Source organism: Periplaneta americana, chromosome 14 (assembly GCF_040183065.1).
Source record: "Periplaneta americana isolate PAMFEO1 chromosome 14, P.americana_PAMFEO1_priV1, whole genome shotgun sequence".
NCBI lineage: Eukaryota > Metazoa > Arthropoda > Insecta > Blattodea > Blattidae > Periplaneta > Periplaneta americana.
In genome coordinates, this window is record NC_091130.1 from 31,418,569 (window position 1) to 31,442,944 (window position 24,376).

The 24,376-nt window shown below is 34.0% G+C and overlaps 2 protein-coding genes across 2 annotated transcripts in view; one reads left to right on the plus strand and one right to left on the minus strand.

The window, feature by feature from the left end:
- Positions 1–11,420, plus strand: part of LOC138713244 (purine nucleoside phosphorylase-like) — a 32,145-nt gene extending 20,725 nt beyond the window's left edge. The window contains exons 3-6 of the mRNA XM_069845186.1: positions 1,174–1,352; positions 3,281–3,456; positions 4,435–4,625; positions 6,296–11,420. Of these exons, the coding sequence (XP_069701287.1) occupies positions 1,174–1,352; positions 3,281–3,456; positions 4,435–4,625; positions 6,296–6,510 (761 nt within the window). The 3' untranslated portion in view covers positions 6,511–11,420. The remainder of the gene's footprint in view (positions 1–1,173; positions 1,353–3,280; positions 3,457–4,434; positions 4,626–6,295) is intronic.
- A 4,492-nt stretch (positions 11,421–15,912) lies between these two features.
- On the minus strand, positions 15,913–24,293 carry LOC138713245 (Fanconi anemia core complex-associated protein 24-like). The gene is made up of 4 exons (XM_069845187.1): positions 24,103–24,293; positions 23,828–23,964; positions 22,652–22,801; positions 15,913–17,997 (listed from the first exon to the last, which is right to left on the minus strand). Exons 1-4 carry the CDS (start codon positions 24,206–24,208, stop codon positions 17,728–17,730), a joined length of 663 nt encoding a protein of 220 aa, XP_069701288.1. The 5' UTR covers positions 24,209–24,293; the 3' UTR covers positions 15,913–17,727.
- Positions 24,294–24,376: the final 83 nt, after the last annotated feature.

The following is a 24,376-nucleotide window of genomic DNA, read 5'->3' on the forward strand; positions in this document are numbered from 1 at the left end:
TTCAGAGTAACAATGTGTCAGGAAAGACTGAGTAACCTTGGCCTCCGTAGTCTGAAGAGCGATCATCTATGGTCTATGGGCAAGCAGATGGTGCGTTGCTACTGTAGACAATTTTCAGCAGGACGCCAAAATGTGCATGACGAGGAGTGCAGTGGAAGGCCAACCATCATCACAGACGACCTTGTGGAGCAACGCACCATCTGCTTGCTCATGACGTTAGGCCCATAGACCTGGCACAGCTGACGATCAATTTCAATCGGCGCTATGCCCCGTGCATTCAAAAACTTTATCACTGACCGCACTTCACACTCGGCGGGAGCTGGAATAGGAGTGTCCAACTTCAACCAATGCAACGAAGCTACTGAGAGCACTCAGGAAGTTCTGCTAGCGCATGTGCCATGCCAGGACATTACTCTATCATGTACACACAGTCGCTTTGTGCGACATATGGTTTGCTAGCTGTGGGACGAGTGGGAAAGTTACTTTATGGACATGCCTCGTATGTAGGCCCTAATGAAAAAGAAGTGTGATGAATGTCATATATTGTGCTAATGTGAAGTTTCGCTAAAAGTTTTCAATGTAACAAAAGTGTAGGCTATATTTTTAGATTCGTATCTGTGTATGGGGTTATCTTTTATTTATTTTGCAAATAATTATTATGGTCAGAATAATTGGTAACTTGTCATTTTTTTTTTTCAACGGGGCCCGAGCACAATATTGCACAGGGGCCAATAAATCCTGTCGGCAGCCCTGCGTATAAGAGCAATTTATTGTTTAACTAGTTATTCTTACCTCACCTTTAATTTCGTGTAGTACAGTAGGCCTACATTATCAAGGTCTGGTACAAGATTCAGAAGTAGTTGAAACAAAGGCAGTGAATAAAATTACTCGACAATTAAATAAGATTAGGAATAGGCTACTTTGTTTTCATATAAATTATGTATAATGACAATTTCCTTTATTCAATTATTTTCAGCCTTTCTAAAAAAGCAAATTTCTATAAATGACCTTAATACTGATTGAATATATCAGGTATATTGTTCAGTCTACATTTATAATGTCAGTCTACACTTATCACATTATAAGTGCAGACTGAACAGTAAGCCTGATAAATATAAGTAACTTATCTGAAAACAACAATGTCTGTCTAATTCTTAATACTGATGTTCACAGGGCCAGTAGCAGAATCATTGTCGGGTAAGGATTGCTTTCCATATGAAACTATCCCCCACTTCCCGGCTTCCACAGTGAAAGGACATGCGGGTCAAATGGTGTTCGGTCTATTGCAAGGGGTGCCCGTAATGTGTATGCAGGGACGCTTCCATTACTATGAGGGGCATTCAATCTGCAAGGTAAGTGTAAAGACTCTATCGATGCTAAATAAATGAAGTTTATACCTAAGATACCTTACATTATAAAATGTTGTAATCCTCGGTTGTTTAGGTTAGGTTGTCATTAGAATCTCAGGTTCACAGGTCCAAAGCTGGCTGAAGGCGAATTTTAAAGGGCAATAAAATAAAATATAAGTCTTTAGTTGTAATTTCTTGTCCATAAATAATTGATTAAATGGCGATCTTACTCGTGTTAATTACCTAAGCATGTGCGGCTTACAGCTGTTTCGGTGCTACTTGACACCATCCTCAGAGCCTACTAGATCTCGGCACTATCTCAACTTCGCTGCCTGTTGTGTGGGTGCGTTCGTGTGATGAAGAGTTGTGTCAAATAGTGTGTGTGTTCTGAAATTGATCTGTGTGTTGAGAATTTGGCTGGGGTGTGTTTTAGTGTGTCTGTATATTTTATATTGTTCTAGTGTGTTGAGTTTTTGGTTTTTGGGTTGTATGTGTAGGATTTCCATGTCTGTATTTATGTTATTGTATGTGTTGTTAGCATTAGTTATGTGTTCGGCATATGTAGATGTATTGTGTCCTCTGGTTATTGCTTTAATGTGTTCTTTGTATCGAATTTGGAATGATCTGCATGTCTGTCCAATATAGAAACTGTTGCAACTATTGCATGTGAGTTTGTATACGCCTGTGTGGTTGTAATTATTTGTTTGTGTGTTGAGATGTCTTTGTAGTGTGTTTTCTGTTCTGTATGCAAGGTGTATTTCTGTTTTCTGAATGAGGATGCGATCTTGTGTGTGTTTTTGTTTTCGTATGTTAGTGTGATGTATTTCTTGTGTTCTTGTCCATGTTGAACTTCGATATTTGCAGTTGAAAGTGCCTACTAGATCTCAGCGCTATCTCAACTTCGCTGCCTGTTGTGTGGGTGCGTTCGTGTGATGAAGAGTTGTGTCAAATAGTGTGTGTGTTCTGAAATTGATCTGTGTGTTGAGAATTTGGTTAGGGTGTGTTTTAGTGTGTCTGTGTATTTCATATTGTTCTAGTGTGTTGAGTTTTTGGTTTTTTGGGTTGTATGTGTAGGATTTCCATGTCTGTATTTATGTTATTGTATGTGTTGTTAGCATTAGTTATGTGTTCGGCATATGTAGATGTATTGTGTCCTCTGGTTATTCCTTTAATGTGTTCTTTGTATCGAGTTTGGAAAGATCTGCCTGTCTGTCCAGTGTAGAAACTGTCGCAACTATTCCATGTGAGTTTGTATACGCATGTGTGGTTGTATTTATTTGTTTGTGTTGTTTGTAGTGTGTTTTCTGTTCTGTATGCTATGTTGTATTTCTGTTTTCTGAATGAGGATGCGATCTTGTGTGTGTTTTTGTTTTCGTATGTTAGTGTGATGTATTTCTTGTGTTTGTGTTGTGTTTTTGTGTTTGTTGAGTTTTTGTTTTGTCTTCCTTATGATGTCTATTATGTTTGGGTTGTAACCATTTTCTTGTGCTATGTATTTGATTGTGTTCACTTCTTCATTGTAGTGTTGTTGGCTCATGTAAGCCGCACATGCTTACGTAATTAACACGAGTAAGATCGCCATTTAATCAATTATTTATATTAAAGTGTTAAAAGTAGTGTACGAAAGATTCAACATGGATTCTTGTCCATGTTGAACTTCGATATTTGCAGTTGAAAGTGTTATTAAATACAAATAAAGTCTCTTTTTATTTAGTTTATTGTATTCCAGAGATCTTACATCAGCATTGTAGTTTTGAGGTGATGGAGGGAGAGAAACGCAAAAATGTATAATAATTTTGAAAAATGGCTTTAAATTATTTATTAGACATTAAACAGTTTGAGAATAATATTCCGGAAATTTAAAAAACTGCTGGCCATGGTCAAATTGTTTTATTGAATTATTATGCTCTTGCCCCCCCCCTTTTTTTTAGTGTGCAATGCCTGTCAGAGTGATGAACATGATCGGAGTGAATCATCTGATAGTAACAAATGCTGCTGGTGGCCTGCATGAAAGTTACAGAACTGGTGATATCATGGTTGTTAAGGATCACGTGAACTTCTTGGGTTTAGCTGGGGTCAATCCTCTTAGGGGTCCAAATGATGAGAGGTAGGCCTATTTTTATTATTATTATTATTATTATTATTATTATTATTATTATTATTATTATTATTATTATTATTATTATTATTACTACTACTACTACTTACTTACTTACTGGCTTTTATGGAACCCGGAGGATCATTGCCACCCTCACTTAAGTCTGCCATAGGTCCCTATCCCGAGCAAGATTAATCCAGTCTCTATCATCATATCCCACCTCCCTCAAATCCATTTTAATATTATCTTCCCATCTATGTCTCTGCCTCCCCAAAGGTCTTTTTCCCTCCGGCCTCCCAACTAACAATCTATATGCATTTCTAGATTCGCCCATACGTGCTACATGCCCTGCCCATCTCAAACGTCTGGATTTAATGTTCCTAATTATGTCAGGTGAAGAACAGAATGCGTGCAGTTCTGTGTTGTGTAACTTTCTCCATTCTCCTGTAACTTCATCCCTCTTAGCCCCAAATATTTTCCGAAGCACCTTATTCTCAAACGCCCTTAATCTATGTTCCTCTCTCAAAGTGAAAGTCCAAGTTTCACAACCATAAAGAACAACCGGTAATATAACTGTTTTATAAATTCTAACTTTCAGATTTTTTGACAGCTGACTGGATGATAAAAGCTTCTCAACAGAATAATAACAGGCATTTCCCATATTTATTCTGTGTCTAATTTCCTCCTCAAATATCTGTTGCTCCCAGATATTTGAATTTTTCCACCTCTTCAAAGAATAAATTTCCATTTCGTACAATATTCTGGTCACGAGACATAATCATATACTTTGTCTTTTCGGGATTTACTTCCAAACCTATCTCTTTACTTGCTTCAAGTAGAATTTCCGTGTTTTCCCTAATCGTTTGTGGATTTTCTCCTAACATATTCACGTCATCCGCATAGACAAGAAGCTGATGTAATTATTATTATTATTATTATTATTATTATTATTATTATTATTATTATTATTATTCCTTTTATTTGAAGGTTTGGAGCCCGATTCCCTGCAATAAGCAGAGCATATGATGATAATTTGAGGGCAGCAGCCAAAAAGATTGCGAAAGAAATGCAAATCGAAAAGCATGTTCATGAAGGAGTTTTAACTTGCCTCGGTGGACCTAACTATGAAACTGTGGCAGAGCTTCGTGCAATGAAAGTTCTTGGAATTGATGCTGTTGGTAAGCTATTTTCCGTTCTGCACAGTACTGTCATCTTTTATAATACTTAATAACAACCGTAATTGAATTTGCTGTTTGTGTGTGTTGAGAATATAATTTAATCAACTGAGAGACATTTTTCTTGTATGTATTTACACAATGTCTCATATTTATAACATCCTACAAAGAGGAATATAGTTCTATTTTGCTATTGTTATTTTCTATAGTTTAAGTGTTAGACCGAATAACAGTCTATGTTACAATCTGCAAACTGTGGAGGAGGAACAAAAATGTTATCGGTACATCATAATTCCGCTTATAAATTTACTATCTGACGGGCAATATAGCTGTTATTCCATCAATATATTTTGTACACTAAGCGAAGTGTACAATTGTATGTTACTGAAAGTCATATTACGTATTATAGAAGTTTGTAACATTTTTAACTCCACTGAAATACTACTGGGAAATACAGACAATAAACGGCTTTATACAATTAGAATATTATGAAATATACAGCCGTGGGACTGAAGCCGGATGGTCTATGGCGAGTCCTTGGCATCAACCCCTTTGATTTGATTACCTGGTTGGGTTTTTCCGAGGTTTTCCCCAACCAAAAGGCAAATGCCGGGTAATATTTTGGCGAATCCTCGGACCTCACCTCATCTCACTACATCTCGCCAAAATATTGTAAAAAATTGCACAAAATTGTAAAAATTGTAGAAAATTACTAAATTGTAAAAACTATAAAAATTTGTAAAAATTGTAATTGTAATGTTGTAAAATTTTGACTTGTTCCACATCTTAAAGCTTCATTGCTCATGTAAGATCTATGGAATAAAATGAATGAATGAATGAATGAATGAATGAATGAATGAATGAATGAATGAATGAATGAATGAATGAATGAATGCAAAATCAATAAAAAGGTTAAATTATGAACAAAATGATTATGACATGACATTTATTTTTAAATGCTGTATATTAATATGAATTAACACCATGTAATTTATTAATGTTATACTCACTCTCATATTATGAATAAACATACAATATTGATCAAATAATAACACTATTATTAGAAAATAATAGCAGTATTGAGATGTAGGGACACCATTCAATTAATGAAAGTTGTAACAATAACAAATGAATAAAGAAAATTAAATATTACAGTTGAAGATGGAATTTGAACTCTAGTCCCGAATATGCATTATTCATCCCAACAGTCGACCTGGTTGCTTAAATGCGAGAGGCTCATGTCAGTAGATTTACTGGCATGTAAAAGAACTCCTGCGGGACAAAATTCCAGCACATCCGGCGACGCTGAAATGACCTCTGCAGTTGCGAGCATCATTAAATAAAACATAACATTTAACATTCATCCCAACAGATGACTTATCTGTTAAGTATAAATTTTATTAATAATGACGACAATAACAATCACAGTTTTTAAATGCTGACTGTAACAGAGTAATACATTTTAAACAGCTCCTTTCTGACATCAAGAGCAAGCTGTGAGCACATCTCCTTACAAGAGTTTCCACAAATCTGTTCCTGAAACGAAATATCTTGATAATATTCTATGATAAACTATAGTGGCAAAACACAACATAGACCAATTAACACCAGGTAAAGCGTAAATTAATATAGTACCGGTAATATGTATTTTGCAAATACTTCTTTTTCAACAGGTATGAGCACAGCCCATGAAGTTATCGTAGCCTGTCACAGTGGAATGACAGTGTTCGCCTTCAGCCTCATCACCAATGTGTGCATCACAACCTACGACTGTGACGATGTGGCCAACCACGAAGAAGTAATAGAAACAGGGAGGAACAAGGAAGGAATGTTGAAAGAATTTGTTTCCCGTATGGTTCTTCATATACATAAATCCCAACCAACATAGAACCCATTTTTATACTTGAGCATTTTTTTAAGGACTCTACTAAATAGGCCTATTGTACAAATGAAAACAGAATAACAGATCGTGACCAATCATTTTATGGCACGTAATAAACAAGAAAAATATTCACATTGTTTCATCCTAAAATGTTATTCTGGAGGGAAGGGGCAGGTAAAATCAAAATGTCGGTTGCGGACACAATTTGAAATTTATTGTGCAAAAAGCAACATCTGCCCTCATAATGGTTAAAAAAATAATTCTTTTGCTTTATATTTCAATATGAATACCTTAAGACTGCTTTGAAGATAATTAGGACAGAGAAAAACAGTAAAACCACAACATAGCCTGCACTGTAAGACAATCATATGTGTGTCCAAAAACTAGAATATAATGGACTTAGGGCTATCTGATTTATTACAGACAAGGCTACCGGTAGCTTCCTGTCAATATACCTTAAGGGGAAGGACCTACAGGAATGACCAAATATATGTCAAAATTAACATGTTTTATTTTTAACCTAAAAATACTTAAAATAGTATTGACGAAATTTCAAGGTCGTTAGGAAGAAAATAATTGATTTTACGCCATTTTTAAACATCTGCTGTGCTCCGTCCCCTTGAATATTCGGAGTTTGTTTACTTTACATTTGTCAACATTTAATATTGGCTACCAACCAACAAACCAACCAACCAACCAACCAACCAACCTAGATAGCCTGGGTTCGAATTCCGGTCGGGGCAAGTTACCTGGTTGAGGGTTTTTCCGGGGTTTTCCCTCAACCCAATACGAGCAAATGCTGGGTAACTTTCGGTGCTGGAACCCGGACTCATTTCACCGGCATTATCACCTTCATATCATTCAGACGCTAAATAACCTAAATGTTGATACAGCGTCGTAAAATAACACAATAAAATAAAAAAAAAACCAACCAACCAACCAACATTTAATACAGTGAAACCTGCCTTTACGGTCACTTCATTTAAACGGCCACCTGGCCAAAAGGCCAATTTTCTCTGGAACCAATTGGATTTTCCATAAGATCAATACAATTCTCTCTTTATTTAACGGCCACCTCATGCGCCGGCCAGCGGCCGGGGTCTATTTGGATTGGAACCTGACTATAACTGTCACTGTCCAACAAAAAATCTTTTCACGGATACTGTATGACCTATTTTTTCGATGGTTGGAGGACAGGAAGCAATAGCTAAGTGTACAACAGTACACCCTCCATATCTTTGGGGTTAGTTGGTTACTGTTTTATGACTCTTTTGTCACTTTCCACTCCGACCCTGCACAGCTATAAATTCTTACTCGTTTTTTAAGGATTGAAACACGGACATTTTCTATCGTAAATGTCACAGTATGTTTTAGGTAGTTAACCATTCGAATTTTTTAAAATCTTTTTTCTCCTCATTCTATCTTTCTCTATATGGACCAGCTTTTACGAATTTTTCTTCTTTTCATTCACCTGATTCAGAGGAACTGTGAAGTTAGTTTGAGAGAGAAATCATGTCTAACAATAAATTTGGAGTGGTGTTAAGTTTAGAGGTGAGACGAAAAATGATTGAAGAAAGTGAGAAGGGAACATCTGCGAGAAAAATTGCAGAAATATTCGAATGTGGAAGGACACAAATAAACGGTATAATTAAGAATAAAGATGAAATATTAAAAGAATGGGAGGAAGAGAGAATCGCTGTTTAGTAATGTGAATGATTTCGTTTACGAATGGTTAAAGTGTGCGAGGGCGAAGAAATTGGCAATAAGTGGGCTTATGATTCAAGAGAAAGCTCTTGAAATTGCCAAAGAACTCAATGTAAGAAATTTTGTTGCTAGTAATGGGTGGTTAGAGTGCTTTAGCAAACGGCTAACATTGCATTTCGTTCTGTGTCTGGTGAAGGAGGTGACATTGCAACCAATGTTATTGAAGAATGGAAAAAATAGACTGCCTTCAATTCTTGCGGAATATCAACTTAGAGACATTTACAATGTTGACGAAACAGTTTTTTATTCAGGGCCCTCCCTAACAAAACTTAAGTTTTAAGAAAAAAGAGTATAAAGGGGGGAAGTGGCAAAAGACAGAATACCCCTGCTCTTTTGTTTTAATGCTGCAGGAGAAAAGGAACCACTCTTAATGATAGGGAAATCATTAAAACCGAAATGTTTGAAAAATATTGACATGGGCTTATTGGAGGTGAAGTGGACTGCCAACAATAAAGCTTGGATGGCATCATCATTGTTTGAGAATTGGCTATGCAATTTCAATTCGAAGATTAAACGACAAAATCGCAATGTGATCCGTGAAATTGGTGTTTCTTCCTCCAAATACGACATCACACCTCCAGCCCCTTGAACAAGGTATTATTCAGTCATTTAAACTGAGATACTGCAAGCGAGTTTTGAAAATGCTAGTTGCAAGAATGGAAAAGGCTGATATTAATATGCATGATTGTTGTACGCGTACAGTCCTAAAAAGTCAGTGAAATTCAGTATTTTCATGCTGATTCATAAAAAAACCGCAACCTTAATCTAGCGGCCACCTGATAAAACGGCCATTTTACAAGGTAACTTCGGATGGCCGCTTTAGACAGGTTTCACTGTATGTAATATTTTAGACAGTAATGGAGATAATTGAATACAATTTTCAGGGCATATTCTCATATTATACATGGGTAATTCTGTAAGAGGAAATTGTCAAATTCCAAGTTAAAGATTAAGTTAAAAATAAATGTGCAATTTTTCTTTCTGTTCATAAAAATGAAAAATAAAAAATAAAAATTTCTAAAAACCATCAAACAAAATTGATTAGCAGTCTCTAGCTTTAATTTAAGACAAGATTTGTGATTCTGTGATGCTCTTGAGAGCAGGTATATAATTTTCTTTATAATACTGCATTTTGTTTGTATTTTTTATATCTGTGACTGTACCATAAAGGGCAAAATTGAATATGTTGTATTTAAAAGTTTTCATACATTGATATGAAACTATGTTATGGAAATAGAGGCTCTACCTAAAATAATACGAGAAAAGAGATTTCCTGTAGCTCTTTCCCCTTAACTGCAAAGAAATGAAAAATTTTATGATCAGAATTATTGTTTAGCCAGCTTGCTTGCAGTCAAATAATTTGTAATAAATTAGTTTGTCTTCACGTTATTTTGTACATTTTAAAAATAACAGTTAAGGTCTAACAACACAATAAAATACAACACCTCACCTTATTACCAATGCCAACAGATTTTATATGTACACAATGTACTCCATAAAACATATAACCTTAAGTTCAGTTTCTAAAACGAAATGCCTTAACTCCATGGTTATTTGATTTATTATGGGGACTTGAGGCGTTTTAAATTAGTAATAGTGTAATACAATTATGGAGTTAAGCCAAATTTAATTTCGGTTTAGAATATTTGCATGTGAAATGAGGCATTTTTATCTTGTAATATGACGTCCTCTGGCTAAGAAAATGACCTTAACTCAATTTTAAAAAAGTGGAGTTAAGGTCTTCTGTTTTATGAGGGCAGAACTCATGAAAAACACTATTTGCATTATTAAAATGGAAAACTATGGAAAACTTTCAGAAATTAAGTATTAATAATTTAAACAATTATTTAATATGAACATTCCCATTTTATTTAAATAGAATTTCCTCAGGAGTATGACAAATAATATTGTATATTGGCAGCCAAAGAGTAAGATAACATCATAGGATGAAGTTGAGTTTACAATATTGTATACAATATTTCTTTCAGGAAGAACTTCTAAGCTTCTTAAAGATGGGAAGAACCCCTCAAAGTATATCTGAAACAAACGTTGAATAGGCAGTTGAGGATTGCTATTTGTACAAGTTTTACATATATACCCAAGCCATTGTAACTATGCACTTGACAGCTTTGTGTAATGTTGGTAGCGAGAGATGCGATGTTTCCACAGTGTCCACTACACAACGACTGAAGAGTTCTTCACATCAATACTGACGCCTGATTATTTGATGTTCCACATCCACGCAAAGGATTCTCACTCTATGAGTTATCATTCTCTGATGGACATCTTTTTTTGCGACATTTCCCAATAGCACTACAAATTATTTACAGCACACAAATGACGCATGTGTTAGTAACATCAGGTAACACAGCATGTAGCAAATCGACAACACAGCAACACTCTGCATACCAGCAGTTGGTGATAGAAAATGCTACAGATGTTGCATTATATCTCTGCTAGTGTCTGCACTGAACAAGGAAGCACAAGAAAATAACTTTTCTCAACTTTATTGGGAAGCAAGAAGCAAAATGGGTTAAATGATTCCAAATTGCGGCCATTAGAAAACATCATCATCTCTGCTAGTATCTGTTGAGTTTCGAGTGGCTGATCTTGGTAGTAGCCATCAGAGTACTGAAAAACAAAACAAAAGATATCTGGTTTCTTCATTTCACTGCTCTAGTCACTTGCTTGATTGTAAGGTGAGAGTTTAGACATAATTTTATCACAGATTAGTACAAACTTTTACTACCTCTCTTCCTCCTCACAATATACTATGATGTTGCACTAAGGCAGAGAAGATACCGTACAATAAAATATCAGTATATTTTTATTGGTTCTGATGGCTATGACACAGCGTTCTTCAATTTTTTCATGGTTAATGGTTGACAACGTAAGTAACAACAGTCAAATGCACAGTTACAATGGCTTGGGTATATATGGATTACGAAGTTGAGCCTAATTATGGTCACTTCAACATAGGTTTTCTCTGAAACTTTATCAAAACTTGGAAAGTTCCTCATTCACGCTCCTAATATTTATAATTAGGGAAAACAAAGATTGTATTAAGTGACAAAGACACTTGCTTTTTGTGTAAGTTCGCAGTTCTCCTTTGGTTATGAAAATAATGTATTAAATAAAGATACATACAGTTATGACGTTTTTTTTTTAAATATGAATACACGGAGTTTTTTTTATTTAAATTAAATAGATAATGACTTCAAAGCTAACGATTTCTGACATATTGAATGTCTGTAAGTATATTTCTAAGTCACTCTTTGCAGTCATATCTCAGTTATATTTAATGAATAATTATTATTAGAGCACGCATCTTTGGTGAAATAGTTCTAATAATGAAGGTGAGTGTGCGTGAGCTTCTCTGCAGATAAAAAATTACTCTTGTTATTGATAGCCTTTTGTATATTGTTGAAGTTTGGTTTGTCCTTTGTCTATTTTATATCCTCCTGCCTTCCTTAAGGTCCAATACCTTATTTTGCTCTTTAAAGTTTCATCGAAGTCTTGTGAAGAGTTCTAAGTAAACAACATATCTTACCAATTCATCGCTTGTTTTGAGAAGTCTTCCTGTGTAAACTGTTGCCACTCATTTTAGGAATAAATTGTGTTGAGTCTCTATTGTTAATTGTTGTAAAGGTTCAGCAAGATTTGCCTTCTTACATACTTTTTTTTTTTCTTTCCAATTTAAATAGGCATCACATTTGATATAGCTGCGTCTGAAAGCTGAAAGTTAATGCCTGTTGTGTGTCCATTCATTTCAGTTCTGAGGTTCAGTGACATTCTTTCATCATAGCTTCGATCTTCCTAGAGGACTCTATGTTGAGGTATTCAGTAGTATACCTACTCTTTTCACTAACCTGTTGTTTAACATAGCAATGAGTTTTTTGTGTTGATTTGAGTTGTAGTTTCTCAAACTTTTTTTGCCACGGAATCTTTTTGCTCTGTTTCTTTGTTTTGCTGTTATTATTTTGTTATTCCTATGGTAATGTGGGCAATAAATCCGTCGTCTATTATAACTATTGCTATTATTATTATTATTATTATTATTATTATTATTATTATTATTATTATTATTATTATTATTATTATTTTTTTTATTATTATTATTATTGTACATTTATTCAAGCAGGTTGAACTGAAAAATTCAACCTTTGTAAATAACTACCTCGGAATATGTATGATAAGGGCTTTCTTGTGTTAAATTTCAACGTACCTTGTTAACATGTTTCGATCTATTTTCGGTCATCTTCGGAATTGGTCGTTGTTGGTCTTGGCGCCTCTTGTTTCCTGTGTGGGTGCGTTCGTAGTGTAGAGTCAAAGAGTGTATGTTTTTTGAAATCGAGTTGTGTGTTGAGAATATCGTTGGGGTGTATTTTCGTGTATCTGTATATTTCATATTGTTCTAGTGTGTTTAGTTTCTGGCTTTTTTGGTTGGATGTGCAGTATTTCAATGTCTGTGTTGATGTCTCTGTAGGTGTGGTTGGCATTTGTGATGTGTTCTGCATATGTGGAGGTGTTTTGCAATTTTGTTATGACTGTGATGTGTTCTTTGCAACGTGTTTGAAATGATCTGCCTGTCTGTCCTATGTAGAAGTTGTTGCAGGTGTTACATTTGAGTTTGTATACGCCTGTGTGGTTGTATTTGTTTGTTTGTGTGTTGAGATGTTTTTGTAGAGTGTTATTTGTTCTGTATGCGATGTTGTAGTTTAATTTCTTGAATGATGTTACAATTTTGTGTGTTTTTGTTTTCGTATGTTAGTGTGATGTATTTTTTGTGTTCTTGTGTTTTTGTTGTATTCTTCTGTTTTTTGTGGGTTTGTTTTGTCTTACATATTATGTTGTCTATTATGTTAGGGTTGTATCCGTTTTCTTGTGCTATGTATTTGACTGTGTTTAGTTCTTCGTTGTAATCCTGTTGGTTCATTGGTTGTGTAATCAAGATGTAAAATAATTACCATTTGTTATTAATGGAGAAAAATTTGCTCCAGTGCCGAGGATCGACCCGGGATCCCCAGTTCTACAAACTGGGTGCTTTAAGCACTGAGCTACACCAAAGTTCAACCCACCGCACCAAATCGAATCTTTCTCCTTTGATGCTTTTCCCTTAGTGGCCTAACACCATGTTCGACTTTATATTTTAGGAATGGGACAATAACACTTTTTGTCGATACTCGATACTGATACCAAAATTTTGACACCGATACTCGATACTCGGTTGTTAAAAACATCTTTGTAAATTTCCCAGATGATACATAATGTACTACCTGCTGTTGAATGGTTAGACACAAACTAACTACACACTACAGTATTGACAGTAACACTACAACCTGCTAAAAGAAATCTTGAAGCTGAGAGGGAAGTAGTATATCGAAATGATAGCCGTCCAAATCTTGGATTTAAAATATCGGCATCCTAATCAATTCATATGAACAAAAAATAAAATGTAATTTAATGTTAAAAAATACATAATAAAATTAAAAAAAAAATAATAATATTCTGCGACAAGATGTGGTAGCTATCAAAACGATAAACATTTATTGAAAATAAATAATATACATTGAATATTATAAAGATGAATAGAGATGGTGATTGGTGATGTTCAATGGAGATTTTAAAATGGTTGATGCAGGAACCTTTAATTTTCTGAGGATCTCCAATTTAAATTTGGGAATTGTTCCTCATGCACCAAACTTGAGTCCAATGACATTCCAATCTTGAATATTATATTTATGACTGAGATCATCACAGCATGGAAGGTAAATAGCCCGCTTCTCTCCATGTACTTACTTTGGTAAATCCATTTCAAACCTTACTGTTGGGTCAAGAATGAGACCAGTTTTTTTATTTCGGTCAAGTAGTATGTCAGCACGCCATGTAGACCCTTCTGTAGGAAGACACTGAACTTCCTCATATACTTCGTATTCACCATGTTCCCTTAATCTGTTAGCAATTATTGAGCAGACTGTGTTATGTATAGGGAAAGTATAATATATGTCTTTTGTAGTGAATTCTAATTATTTTGAAAACATTAAGAATAGCATCCTTTTTTTTCTTCTTCTCCCAAGAACTGTTCTTGTAGGTTGTATGTCTCTTCTCACACCATCGTTTTCACTCCCTGTCATCACTGTTTTTATTTTAAATCATAAGTATTATAAGTAGTTCTGTGAATCTACGGTTTATTCTTCTTTTATATTTACAGTACTGCTTATATAGTTATTTATAACTTAAGCTGCTTTTAAAAGTTGACAGCTATAAGCTAAAATGTCTGTACTCTTCCCACACTACCAGTTTTTGTTATTCAATATTCACTAATTATTGGACTAGCAATAGGAAAAGTGTAACCATCTGTTTCCTAATCCTATTTTACAATTTTCTGAGAAAACCCATGGCAAATAACTGTCCTCCTTTCGATACAATAATACTCTACCTCGTTCAAGTTTCGCACAGTATGAAGTCATCTGTCCAAATAATAACTCACTGACTGGCATTAATAATCAGACTGATATTAAAGATACAGTGTATACAAACAGTACATTTTTTCCTGCAATAGAGAAATATTTTTTGATAAATTCACGAATACCAGCTCTCGTTTCCATGTTGGGCAGATTCTGCATTGCCATTATACAAAATAAGTAACACTGTAATACCTATTCTATCTAGTGGGAGTAAAAAAGTGTTTATATCGGACAAGTTTCAGGCTCATTCATGTTTCACCTTGTACCATCTTGGACAATAAAAATGACTGGCTGCCATATACTAAATCCCCTTGAGAAGACTTCTGATGATTCTGTGAGAGCTTAGGTTTACATGTAAACAGATTTTTTTTTTTTTATAAAAGACTCCACTCTGTTTTTCCTGTGTTTTGTTTATGTTGCTTTTCTGTCTGTTTATAGATCAAGTGTTATGTATAATCTTCCTATACTGTAGAAATACCTCGCCTCTGGAATTCATTACCTAATGACGTCAGGGACTGCCGGACTTTATCACAATTCAAAATTAAATCGGAAAATTTTGTCTTAGTTAATGTCTTTAGGTACAGCTAGAAGTATTGATTTGTTTTTTTTTTCTTTTTCTTTTTTAACCTAGATTAAAATTGCAAGTTTCTTGTTTATGTTAATTAATTAGTTAGGATACAATTAATTATGATATTTAATCACTCATTTAAAGTTTGTGTGACTGCAACCTGTGTATATTTTTGTGTGGGTTTACTTTGTTTATAGTGTTTTTCTCTCTCTCTCTTTATTTCTTGTGTAGCTTTATTTTGTATATAGTGTTTTTTTTTCCTGTTTATTTCTGTTATTATATTTGTATTCCTGTTGTTGTGGAAGAGAAGGCCTGATGGCCTTAACTACACCAGAATAAATAAATAAATAACGAAGATACATTCAAGGGGTAAATTAGGTACAAAGTAAACATTCTTCCTCTAGTCGTATGAACCAGGCGCTATCTGAAGTGGACTTAAACAAATTCATGCTACAGCAGATCAGTCATTTTTTGTCTAAGGCTGTATAAGTTTTACTGTATTACTATACTGAACTAAGTTTTGAAGTTTGTATCTCTCTTCATTTAAATGTATGATTGATCATATTGACTGAGGAAATAATATAAATGTAATAAAAAATAAAGTCAACATTAGTTAAATATATTTATTAGATACAAAACATGAACACAGCCTTCTGTAATTAGTAAGAATACAAAATAATATTATGATCCCACAAAATTAAATTTGAAACTTCTTAATTCAAATTGTAATGAATCATTGCAATTGTTTTTCAGTTTCTGATATATACCGGTACATTACATTATCATTTTTACTTTTTAAACAAAGATGAAAGAGTAAGCACATCTTGGTAGAAGTTTTACATTTAAAAATTTTTAATTTGCGTTTACATCTTATTTTTGAAAATCAATATCATTACATTGGAGCTTCGATTATCTCTGCAAACCTCCCTTTGCTATTTCATGCCTTTAAATTTGGTTATCATATTTGCCAGATTATGTACTGGATGACGGCACAGTTTCCAATATTTAGTCACACAACAGTACAGTAGAGCATCGGTTATCTGAAACAATTGGGGATGGGGTGTGTTCGGATAACTGATTTTTCGGATAATCGATCATTAACGAAAATAAATTGTACCAGTGTCATAGGAGCAGTATGAAACAAAGAAACATTCATATTAAACACATAACTGTACATATATATTTTGTATCACACGTCTTACAAATAACACAGAGAAGTGACTAGCCTAGTTTGACAAGTTCAAAATGGCCATTAAAGTAGGCCTACAGTTTAAGAAAAGAAGTCCAAAATTTTTTTTGCTTCAGAGCTGAGACTCATTTTTTTTTTTTTTTTTTGCCGCTAAGTCTCGCAAACAGAGCTAGCGGAACTTCTATATGATGCACGCGCAAATTTGAATTTGCCGACTGGAACGCTTTCGGTTAACCGATGTTTCAGTTGATCGGTATTCGGATAATCGATGCTCTACTGTATTTCGTTTTGTATATTCACTGTCTTTGTTATATAGCATGCCAGATGTTAATTTTAAAGTCTGTAATCAATCATGATCATCCAACGAAACACGCAATTTGATTTATTGAATTTTACAGCAAATATCAGTATTTCTGTTAAGGCACTGTAAGAAACTGATTCGATTTAGTAATTTTTTATTAAATTAAACTAATGTAACATTGTTAAGGGATGATATTTCTTATAATAGGTTTGTTCCAGCATGGTTCAGAATCGATTCTGAACTGCTTGCTCAATGTGTGTTCCAACAAGACTAGAACTGATTCCGAACCGATACTGAATTCCCAGTTCCCTGTTTCAACAAGCTTTAGAACTCGTTCAAAACGAGTGAAATTGGTTCTCGTTTAAGAAAAGAACTGGGAATTCTGAACTGCTGACGCATGTGCAGATGGTTTAATCTGAAGTTATGGTTAAAATATTTCGAGACTAGGCAGGTTAATATAAAAAAATAGTCTATCATGAGTGATTTGGAATGTGATAGTGATGTATCTTATGACGAATTAAGTTCGGAAGATGAATATAATTTTAATATGAGAAGAAACTCCGAAGGCCGTGAAAGAACAGTTCAAGAAATGTTCCAACAACATAAAATCCCCAAACTAGTTCTGACACCATACACAACTGGCGCATGCGTCATAAGAAGTTCAGCATTAGTTTGGAACGTGTTCTGAATTGCTTGCTGGAACAAACCTAATACATAATTCAGCTCAAAGTTACAACCTACAAGAAATATATTCACATTTGGCTAGTTTTAAATTCTGGAATGAACTGGCACTATAACATGAGTTTAAACGAATACTGTAGCTTATTGTTTCAATAATTGACTATTGTAGAACAAATTAATGAGGATAATCGAGCTTTATTGTAAAAGGCACTATTTTCGTTGCATCACAATACTCAAAATGCTTTTATCACTACTATTTCAATCTGTTTTTTTCGTAATAAAAATTGAAGATATTTTGTGCAGACTTTTCACCAACGATTGGAGTCAGTTTTGCAATAAGCATTTCTTTTGGCACCGATGCTATACCCTGCGGATGTCCAAACTTTTCTAGCAATAACTTGGCCTTCTTTTCACCAACTTCTGGTATAAGTCTAAACAACTTCAGTTGCAATGCTGCCAGATCATCACTTGGCTTCTGTTTGTGCTTGAATGGATTTGATGGGGACTTGCACTCCACATATGCCTGTTGAGATAATTAATAAAATGTATTAGTCCACACCTGTGGAGTAATGGTCAACGTGTCTGGCCGCGAAACCAGGTGGCCCAGGTTCGAATCCCGGTCGGTGCAAGTTATCCGGTTGAGGTTTTATCCGGGATTTTCCCTCAACCCAATACGAGCAAATACTGGGTAACTTTCAGTGCTGGACCCCGGACTCATTTCACCAGCATTATCACCTTCATATCATTCAGATGCTAAATAACCTAGATGTTGATACAGCGTCGTAAAATAACCCAATAAAAAAATAAATAAAATAAAATGTATTAATGATGTGATGGTGTGGTGTGTAAAATATTATAAATTAAATATTTTTAAACATTAATTTTAATTGAGTTACGGTTGCATGGAATGTAATAGAAAACGCAATTGTGTTCATAATTTTGATATCTCGTTTTCTAGAAGTAAGTTGTTTTCTTTAATTGGTTTATTTTACGACATTTTATCAACTGCTATGGTTGTTAGCATGTGAATGAAATGAAGATGTCAGCTAAATGAGTCCAGGGTCTAGCGCTGAAAGTTACCCAGCATTTGCTTTTACTAGGCTGAGGGAAAACCTCTGAAAAAAACCTTCACCAGGTAAATTGTCCCAACCAGAAAGAAAACTATTTCTCGTCGGCATAATATCCATTAAATGTCAACAGTTATTATAAATTACTTACACTTTCCTTTCCATCATCTATATATATAATTTGAACTGGTAATGGAAATTACGGGAAAACGGCTGAACGGATTTTAATAAATGACCCCTCATTTTGGTGGTGGCTTGGAACTCAAAGTTTTTCAGAAAAATAGTAGTTTTCAGTGAAATGCCAATTTTTCAACATAATTTACCTATTTTCCAAAATCCATCTGTCGTCAGTTTTGAGAACTAGCTAAACTAGCTAATTGCATTTCAGAATAAAACAAAACACACACTGCAATAAACAATATTACACGAAGGCCACTATCTGCAAGAATGCTGACATATTTAGAGCTCAAATCGAATTGGTTATTAAAAACTTAACTTACTAAAAATAATTTACAGGTTCGATTCTGTGTAATTTTCTGGGTACAGCTGTATATTGGATATTAAAAACTACAAAACTTGAGGTGGTTTGATGACATTATTACCATTAGAAATGAAATATTATTGTAGTTAATGCCATGATGTGACTATTTTTCACTAATTATACATATAAATGTTATGTTGATGATATGAAAGTGAAACGTTTTGGGGTTATTTAAGTAGATGTAGAGAATAACTTAAATTAGATTTTGATTTCTATATTTTACTGAGTGGTGGCTATATAGTATATATAGTATATGTTACTGAAAGCTATAAAACTCACGTAAGATAATAATATTATTAAAAATCAAATATTTTTATAGTTATTAATCAAGTGGGATAGGGTCTTTTTCATATATTTAATGACGGTGTGGTGTAGACATTTATATGCGTGGTTCTCTTCAGTATTGGCTCGAGAGAGAGTATCTTTCATTATTATGGAAGCAAATAACTTTCAGAATGTCTGGTATTCTACATTGAAAATAAATCTGAAAAATGTTTATTTGAACGTCTAATGAACTTAGTTTGCAGCATTTGCTGCACAAGCCACTAGTAGTAATATAAATGTAATGCAAACCCTTCAAACTTCAAGCTTCATAAATAAAGAGAAATCTACCCCTCAGAAGTTAAATAGCAAATCAATATTCTGAAGAACGAAAAACTTTCTTACATTTTACAGATCTTCATAAGTCTTTTAATTGTTGATAAGGAAAAAGTTAAAATGGAATCATGTCCTATAATAGTTGTTGATATTTATAATAATTTTACAATGTCTTTTCAACATATTTCTTTTTCTTTTTTTTTTTTAACCAGTCACAAGTTACGAAATATTATTATTTTGTTAAGTCAGATACACTTTGCAGGAAAATTAAATGTATAATATCTATCTTATTATTTTATGAAATCCTGTAGTACAATAAACTGTGAAACTATGTTTCTTTAATGAAGTATTTTGTGCTGTATTTTACCAGAAAATACAGACAAATACCTTACTATAATACTACCAGACAGCTAGCAATTTTATGTGCGAACGACGCTCGTGCTGCTACCTAGGTGGCCGGTGTGGTGATACTCGTGAAACAAGCTGTAATCAACTGCAATGTATATTGTTGCTGGGCTAGTTAATAGATTTATTAATTAGTGCTGTGTTAAAATGCCACGGTGCATATTATGTGCTGTTTATAATAATGCTACAAAATTACAGCATTACAAATTGCTCCAAATCGTACTTTCGATTTCCGAGGGTCATAAAACGTGAGTCAACAACATTCTTTAGTAGGCCTAATTCCTTCGTCTTTGTGTTGATAGAAAAATACAAATTGGCTTTTTTATCTAGACTTAATAAATGAATAGAAGTTAAAATGCATCGGAAATTTTAAGGTTTTATCAAATTAAGTCTTTTTGTTGTCCACATGCCTTCACTAATTACAGTATTACAAGCATCAGATTATTATTAATTTTATCTTTACAGTTGTCAGCAATGCATATACTGTATAAAGCATTTTTGTAAATTCATTCCTAATATCAGAATTGATTTTGTCTCATTAAACCAAAGAAAAAATTTGTAACAATTAATTACGGAAAGTAATATGAAGTATGCAATATTTCTCATAATATGCAGCTTTGATATAAGATAATTTTACATTAAATAATAATCAACATTTCTTAAGTGTTTCATATATTACTGCACATTAGTAACTTACGTTTTAAACAATAGTCAGAATCCCGCTATGTTAATATTTGTATAGGCCTATGTGGACGTAATTCCATCCCGCTCCACTAGATGTCAGGTCCGCGATATTTTGCACTCACGCCAATGCTGCTAGTATACAGCTGTCCGGTATTATTATAGTAAGGTATTTGATACAGATTTTTTTAAGACACTTAATAGCCAATAAACTTAGATTTCAAACTAGTACTGTTTCATCTTATCCAGCGTAGACTGGCTTCAGTGAATGCAAGTCATGGTACAATACGAGCATACAAGCAAGCTTTCTAGCTTTTCACCTGGACTGAGCTTATAAAACCTGAGCTAAATGGGCCAGTCCTAACTTTTAACTTTCTCTGTACCTGCAACAGAACCCAAGCCCAATGACACGTAGTTAAAGGCATTAGTCTTGTCTGCTTTGCCGGTGTCTGCTACCTGATAAGCCCAGGGCCCAGAGTCCCAAACCTTTCCTACATCAGCAAGAGAAACCCATACGACCCCAAAGACTTCACCCCAGTCTATTTTTAATTATTGCAGATGATAGATGAAATAAAGGCGTAATGTGCGGGTGGAATGACATGTCGAAAATGGGAGTAACCCCCCCCCCCCAAAAAAAAAACCCTCCGCAATGTCTGCTTTGACCTGGCTGGAGATCGAACCTGGGCTGCTTGGATGGAAGTGCAGCCACAGATGCTGCTGAAAGCTCTCCTACTGAAATTTAAAGTTCATAAAAAATTACAGATGTTTTCGGTAGATGTGAAATTATTTAATATTTATTTATTTAACCTGGTAGAGATAAGGCCATCAGGCCTTCTCTTCCCCTCTACCAGGGGATTACAACTACAATATTAAGAATACAATTACAATTATAATTACAATTAATATTAAATTTACAGATACAATAAAAATCAAAGTACTAAAAGATTAACTGATTAATAAAAGCTAGACAGTTTATTGTAAAAGTTAAGAAGAGAGAAGCATTTCTTTTATTAAGTACAAATTAAACCTACTCTACGCAGTAAGAAAATGCTTAATAAGCTTGCTTTTGAACGCTACTAAATTCCGACAGTCTCTAATGTCACTGGGTAGGGTATTCCACAAGCGTGAGAACGAGATTGTGTATGATGATGAATACGATGATGTCTTATGTGTTGGTATGGCTAGTATGCGGCTATTTTGCGTGCGTGTGAAGAGATTATGATATGATGACAGGTAAGTGAAACGGGAGGCAAGATAGGTAGGTGTAAAAGTGTGAAGGACTTGGAAAAGGAGAACAAGAGAATGAAAATTTCTATGTTCGTTAAGCCATAGACAGTTTAGAGTTTGGAAGGATGGGGTAATGTGGTCAGCGCGACAGACATCGCAGACGAAGTGAACACAAGAATTATGAACACGTTGTATGTGGTTGACATTGAGGTCAGTCAGTAGAAAATCACAATAATCTAAGTGGGGCATTACTAGTGTTTCCACTAGTATTTTCTTGAGTGATAGCGGAAGGAATTTTCGAATGCTGTTTAAGGAATGTAGTATGGAAAGCACTTTTTTGGTAATATGGGTTACTTGGTTATTACTGCTTCATCCTCTTATATGTCTGTGGAGTAATTTTTTAGTAGGTTAGTTTACGACGCTTTATCAACATCTTAGGTTATTTAGCGTCTGAATGAGATGGTGATAATGCCAGTGAAATGAGTCTGAAGTCCAGCACCGAAAGTTACCCAGCATTCTTTATTCTGTATATTTAAATTTAAATAAATAAATAAATAAATTCTGGGAAGTAATGTTCTTGAGAAAACAATGAAGTGACTGAAAATAAAACTAATTAGAAAAGTGATATTTTATAATTTCAATTATACAATTTTACTTACTAACTGAAGAAGCATTTGTGGCAACTCTGACATACTTCCTATGGGAATAAGTGTCAGTTTCAATGTGTAACACTGATCTTGAAGTTCAGAGAAATGTTTGAGAGTAAAATTATTTCTAACTGCAATAATGGCGCCATGTTGACGAGGAATCTGTAATAAGAGCAAAATGTAAGCATTAGTGCTGCACTTAAAAGTGGAATAGGGTAGATTAATGGATTCTGAAAATCGTATTTTTCTTTCTAATTTCGTTTTGAAATGCTGTTAATAAAATTAAATGTAACATTTCCAACTAAAACTTACAAAAGAATATTGTCATTTTTCGATTGTTTATCTATTTTAAATGAAAGCATTCTATTACATGCCCTTCATTTCGTATTTTCCAGAAATTAGATCTTCATAGGCAACCATTATTTCGGTGATTTTTTCTCTTACTTCAAGAGACATTAATATGTGGTCCTGATATTTGAGATTCTAATTTAACACAACTATAACTAACAATTAGCAGACAATTATTTACAGAATAAGAGATTTTCCTTTCTACAAAAAGTATTTAAAATCTTATAAAGTTAATATGCTAGTGTTAAAACATTTCATATAATTTGTGTGTGTAGGCCTACCTACAGATTTCCTAATAAAACTGTTTCCTTTTTCTGACATTTTAAGTCAATATTATTTAACACGAACGAAGTCATGCTTAAAAACTTGTAGTGAAATTCCATTTAGGCAAGTGAAAACATATTTTTAAATTTTTCGTGACTAATTCTTGAAGTGTTTAAATACTTACAAGAACCCTGTTCAGATTACATTCTGCACCTCTATTGAATTGTTTCTGAGATGGTTCATCATACTGACATTTTAAGAAAGAAAACATGTAGAGTTTATTTATTTTTTACGTACATTCATGGAGAAATAATGGGAAATTTTGGCAATAATAGCATGGGAACTCCAGAGCGCTCTAAGAATAATGAAAGTGAAAAAAGTTAATGAGAACTATTAAACTTAATATCTTGCTCGTATGTAATATTAGATGTAAATAAAACACAAAAACTAACAACACTATAGCCTAATTGTGTATTTACTTGTTAACATTTTGTCCATAATTTTAAATTTTTTCATTAAAATGACCTGCAGGAGAGCAAGTCATAAGGAGAAAAAAAAAGACTGCAGACTACAAACCTGAAGGACTTGCTTTAATTTTCTTTCATAAGAAAGTCCAATTAAATCTGATTCACTGATATAGACTACAGGGCACAATTCTGATGGGTAGAAATCTATTGGTCCCAAACCATCGCAGTACAAGCCCTTTCCAACAACTGAAATTATAAACAATTGGAATTTTAGTCATCCAGGCCCTTGTAACTTTATTGCAGTAGATAATTAATAATAGTAAGTACATCAATAGCCTACAATTTTATTATTGCTAACTTTGAAAAGCTAGATTTATTTCTGACCTGCTAATTCCCTCTCAAAATTACTACCTCTCCATTTTTCATTTACCAATATACACCCAGGTGGTACATTTGGCCCTCGTTTAGGGGGTGTTTCAAGGTTCGACATTACAAAATCATTTCATATTATCTATTGAAATATTCTTCTGGACTGTATCATACAACAAATACAAAATAACTTGTGAAAACAAATTGACATACGAGGAGCGTGATCGATTCAAAATTGTGGCGCCAGATGGCACAGACGTCGTCACGGCCTTCTCGATCATCGTAAACA

What these genes read in the sequence shown, in the direction of transcription:
- LOC138713245 (XM_069845187.1), bottom strand. Translation starts at nt 24,208, where the DNA reads ATGTCGAACCTTGAAACACCCCCTAAACGAGGGCCAAATGTACCACCT. An exon ending in AATTAAAGCAAGTCCTTCAG is followed by an intron (nt 22,802 to 23,827) that starts GTTTGTAGTCTG and finishes CTCTTATTACAG; the next exon opens with ATTCCTCGTCAACATGGCGC. An exon ending in CACAAATGCTTCTTCAGTTA is followed by an intron (nt 17,998 to 22,651) that starts GTAAGTAAAATT and finishes TTATCTCAACAG; the next exon opens with GCATATGTGGAGTGCAAGTC.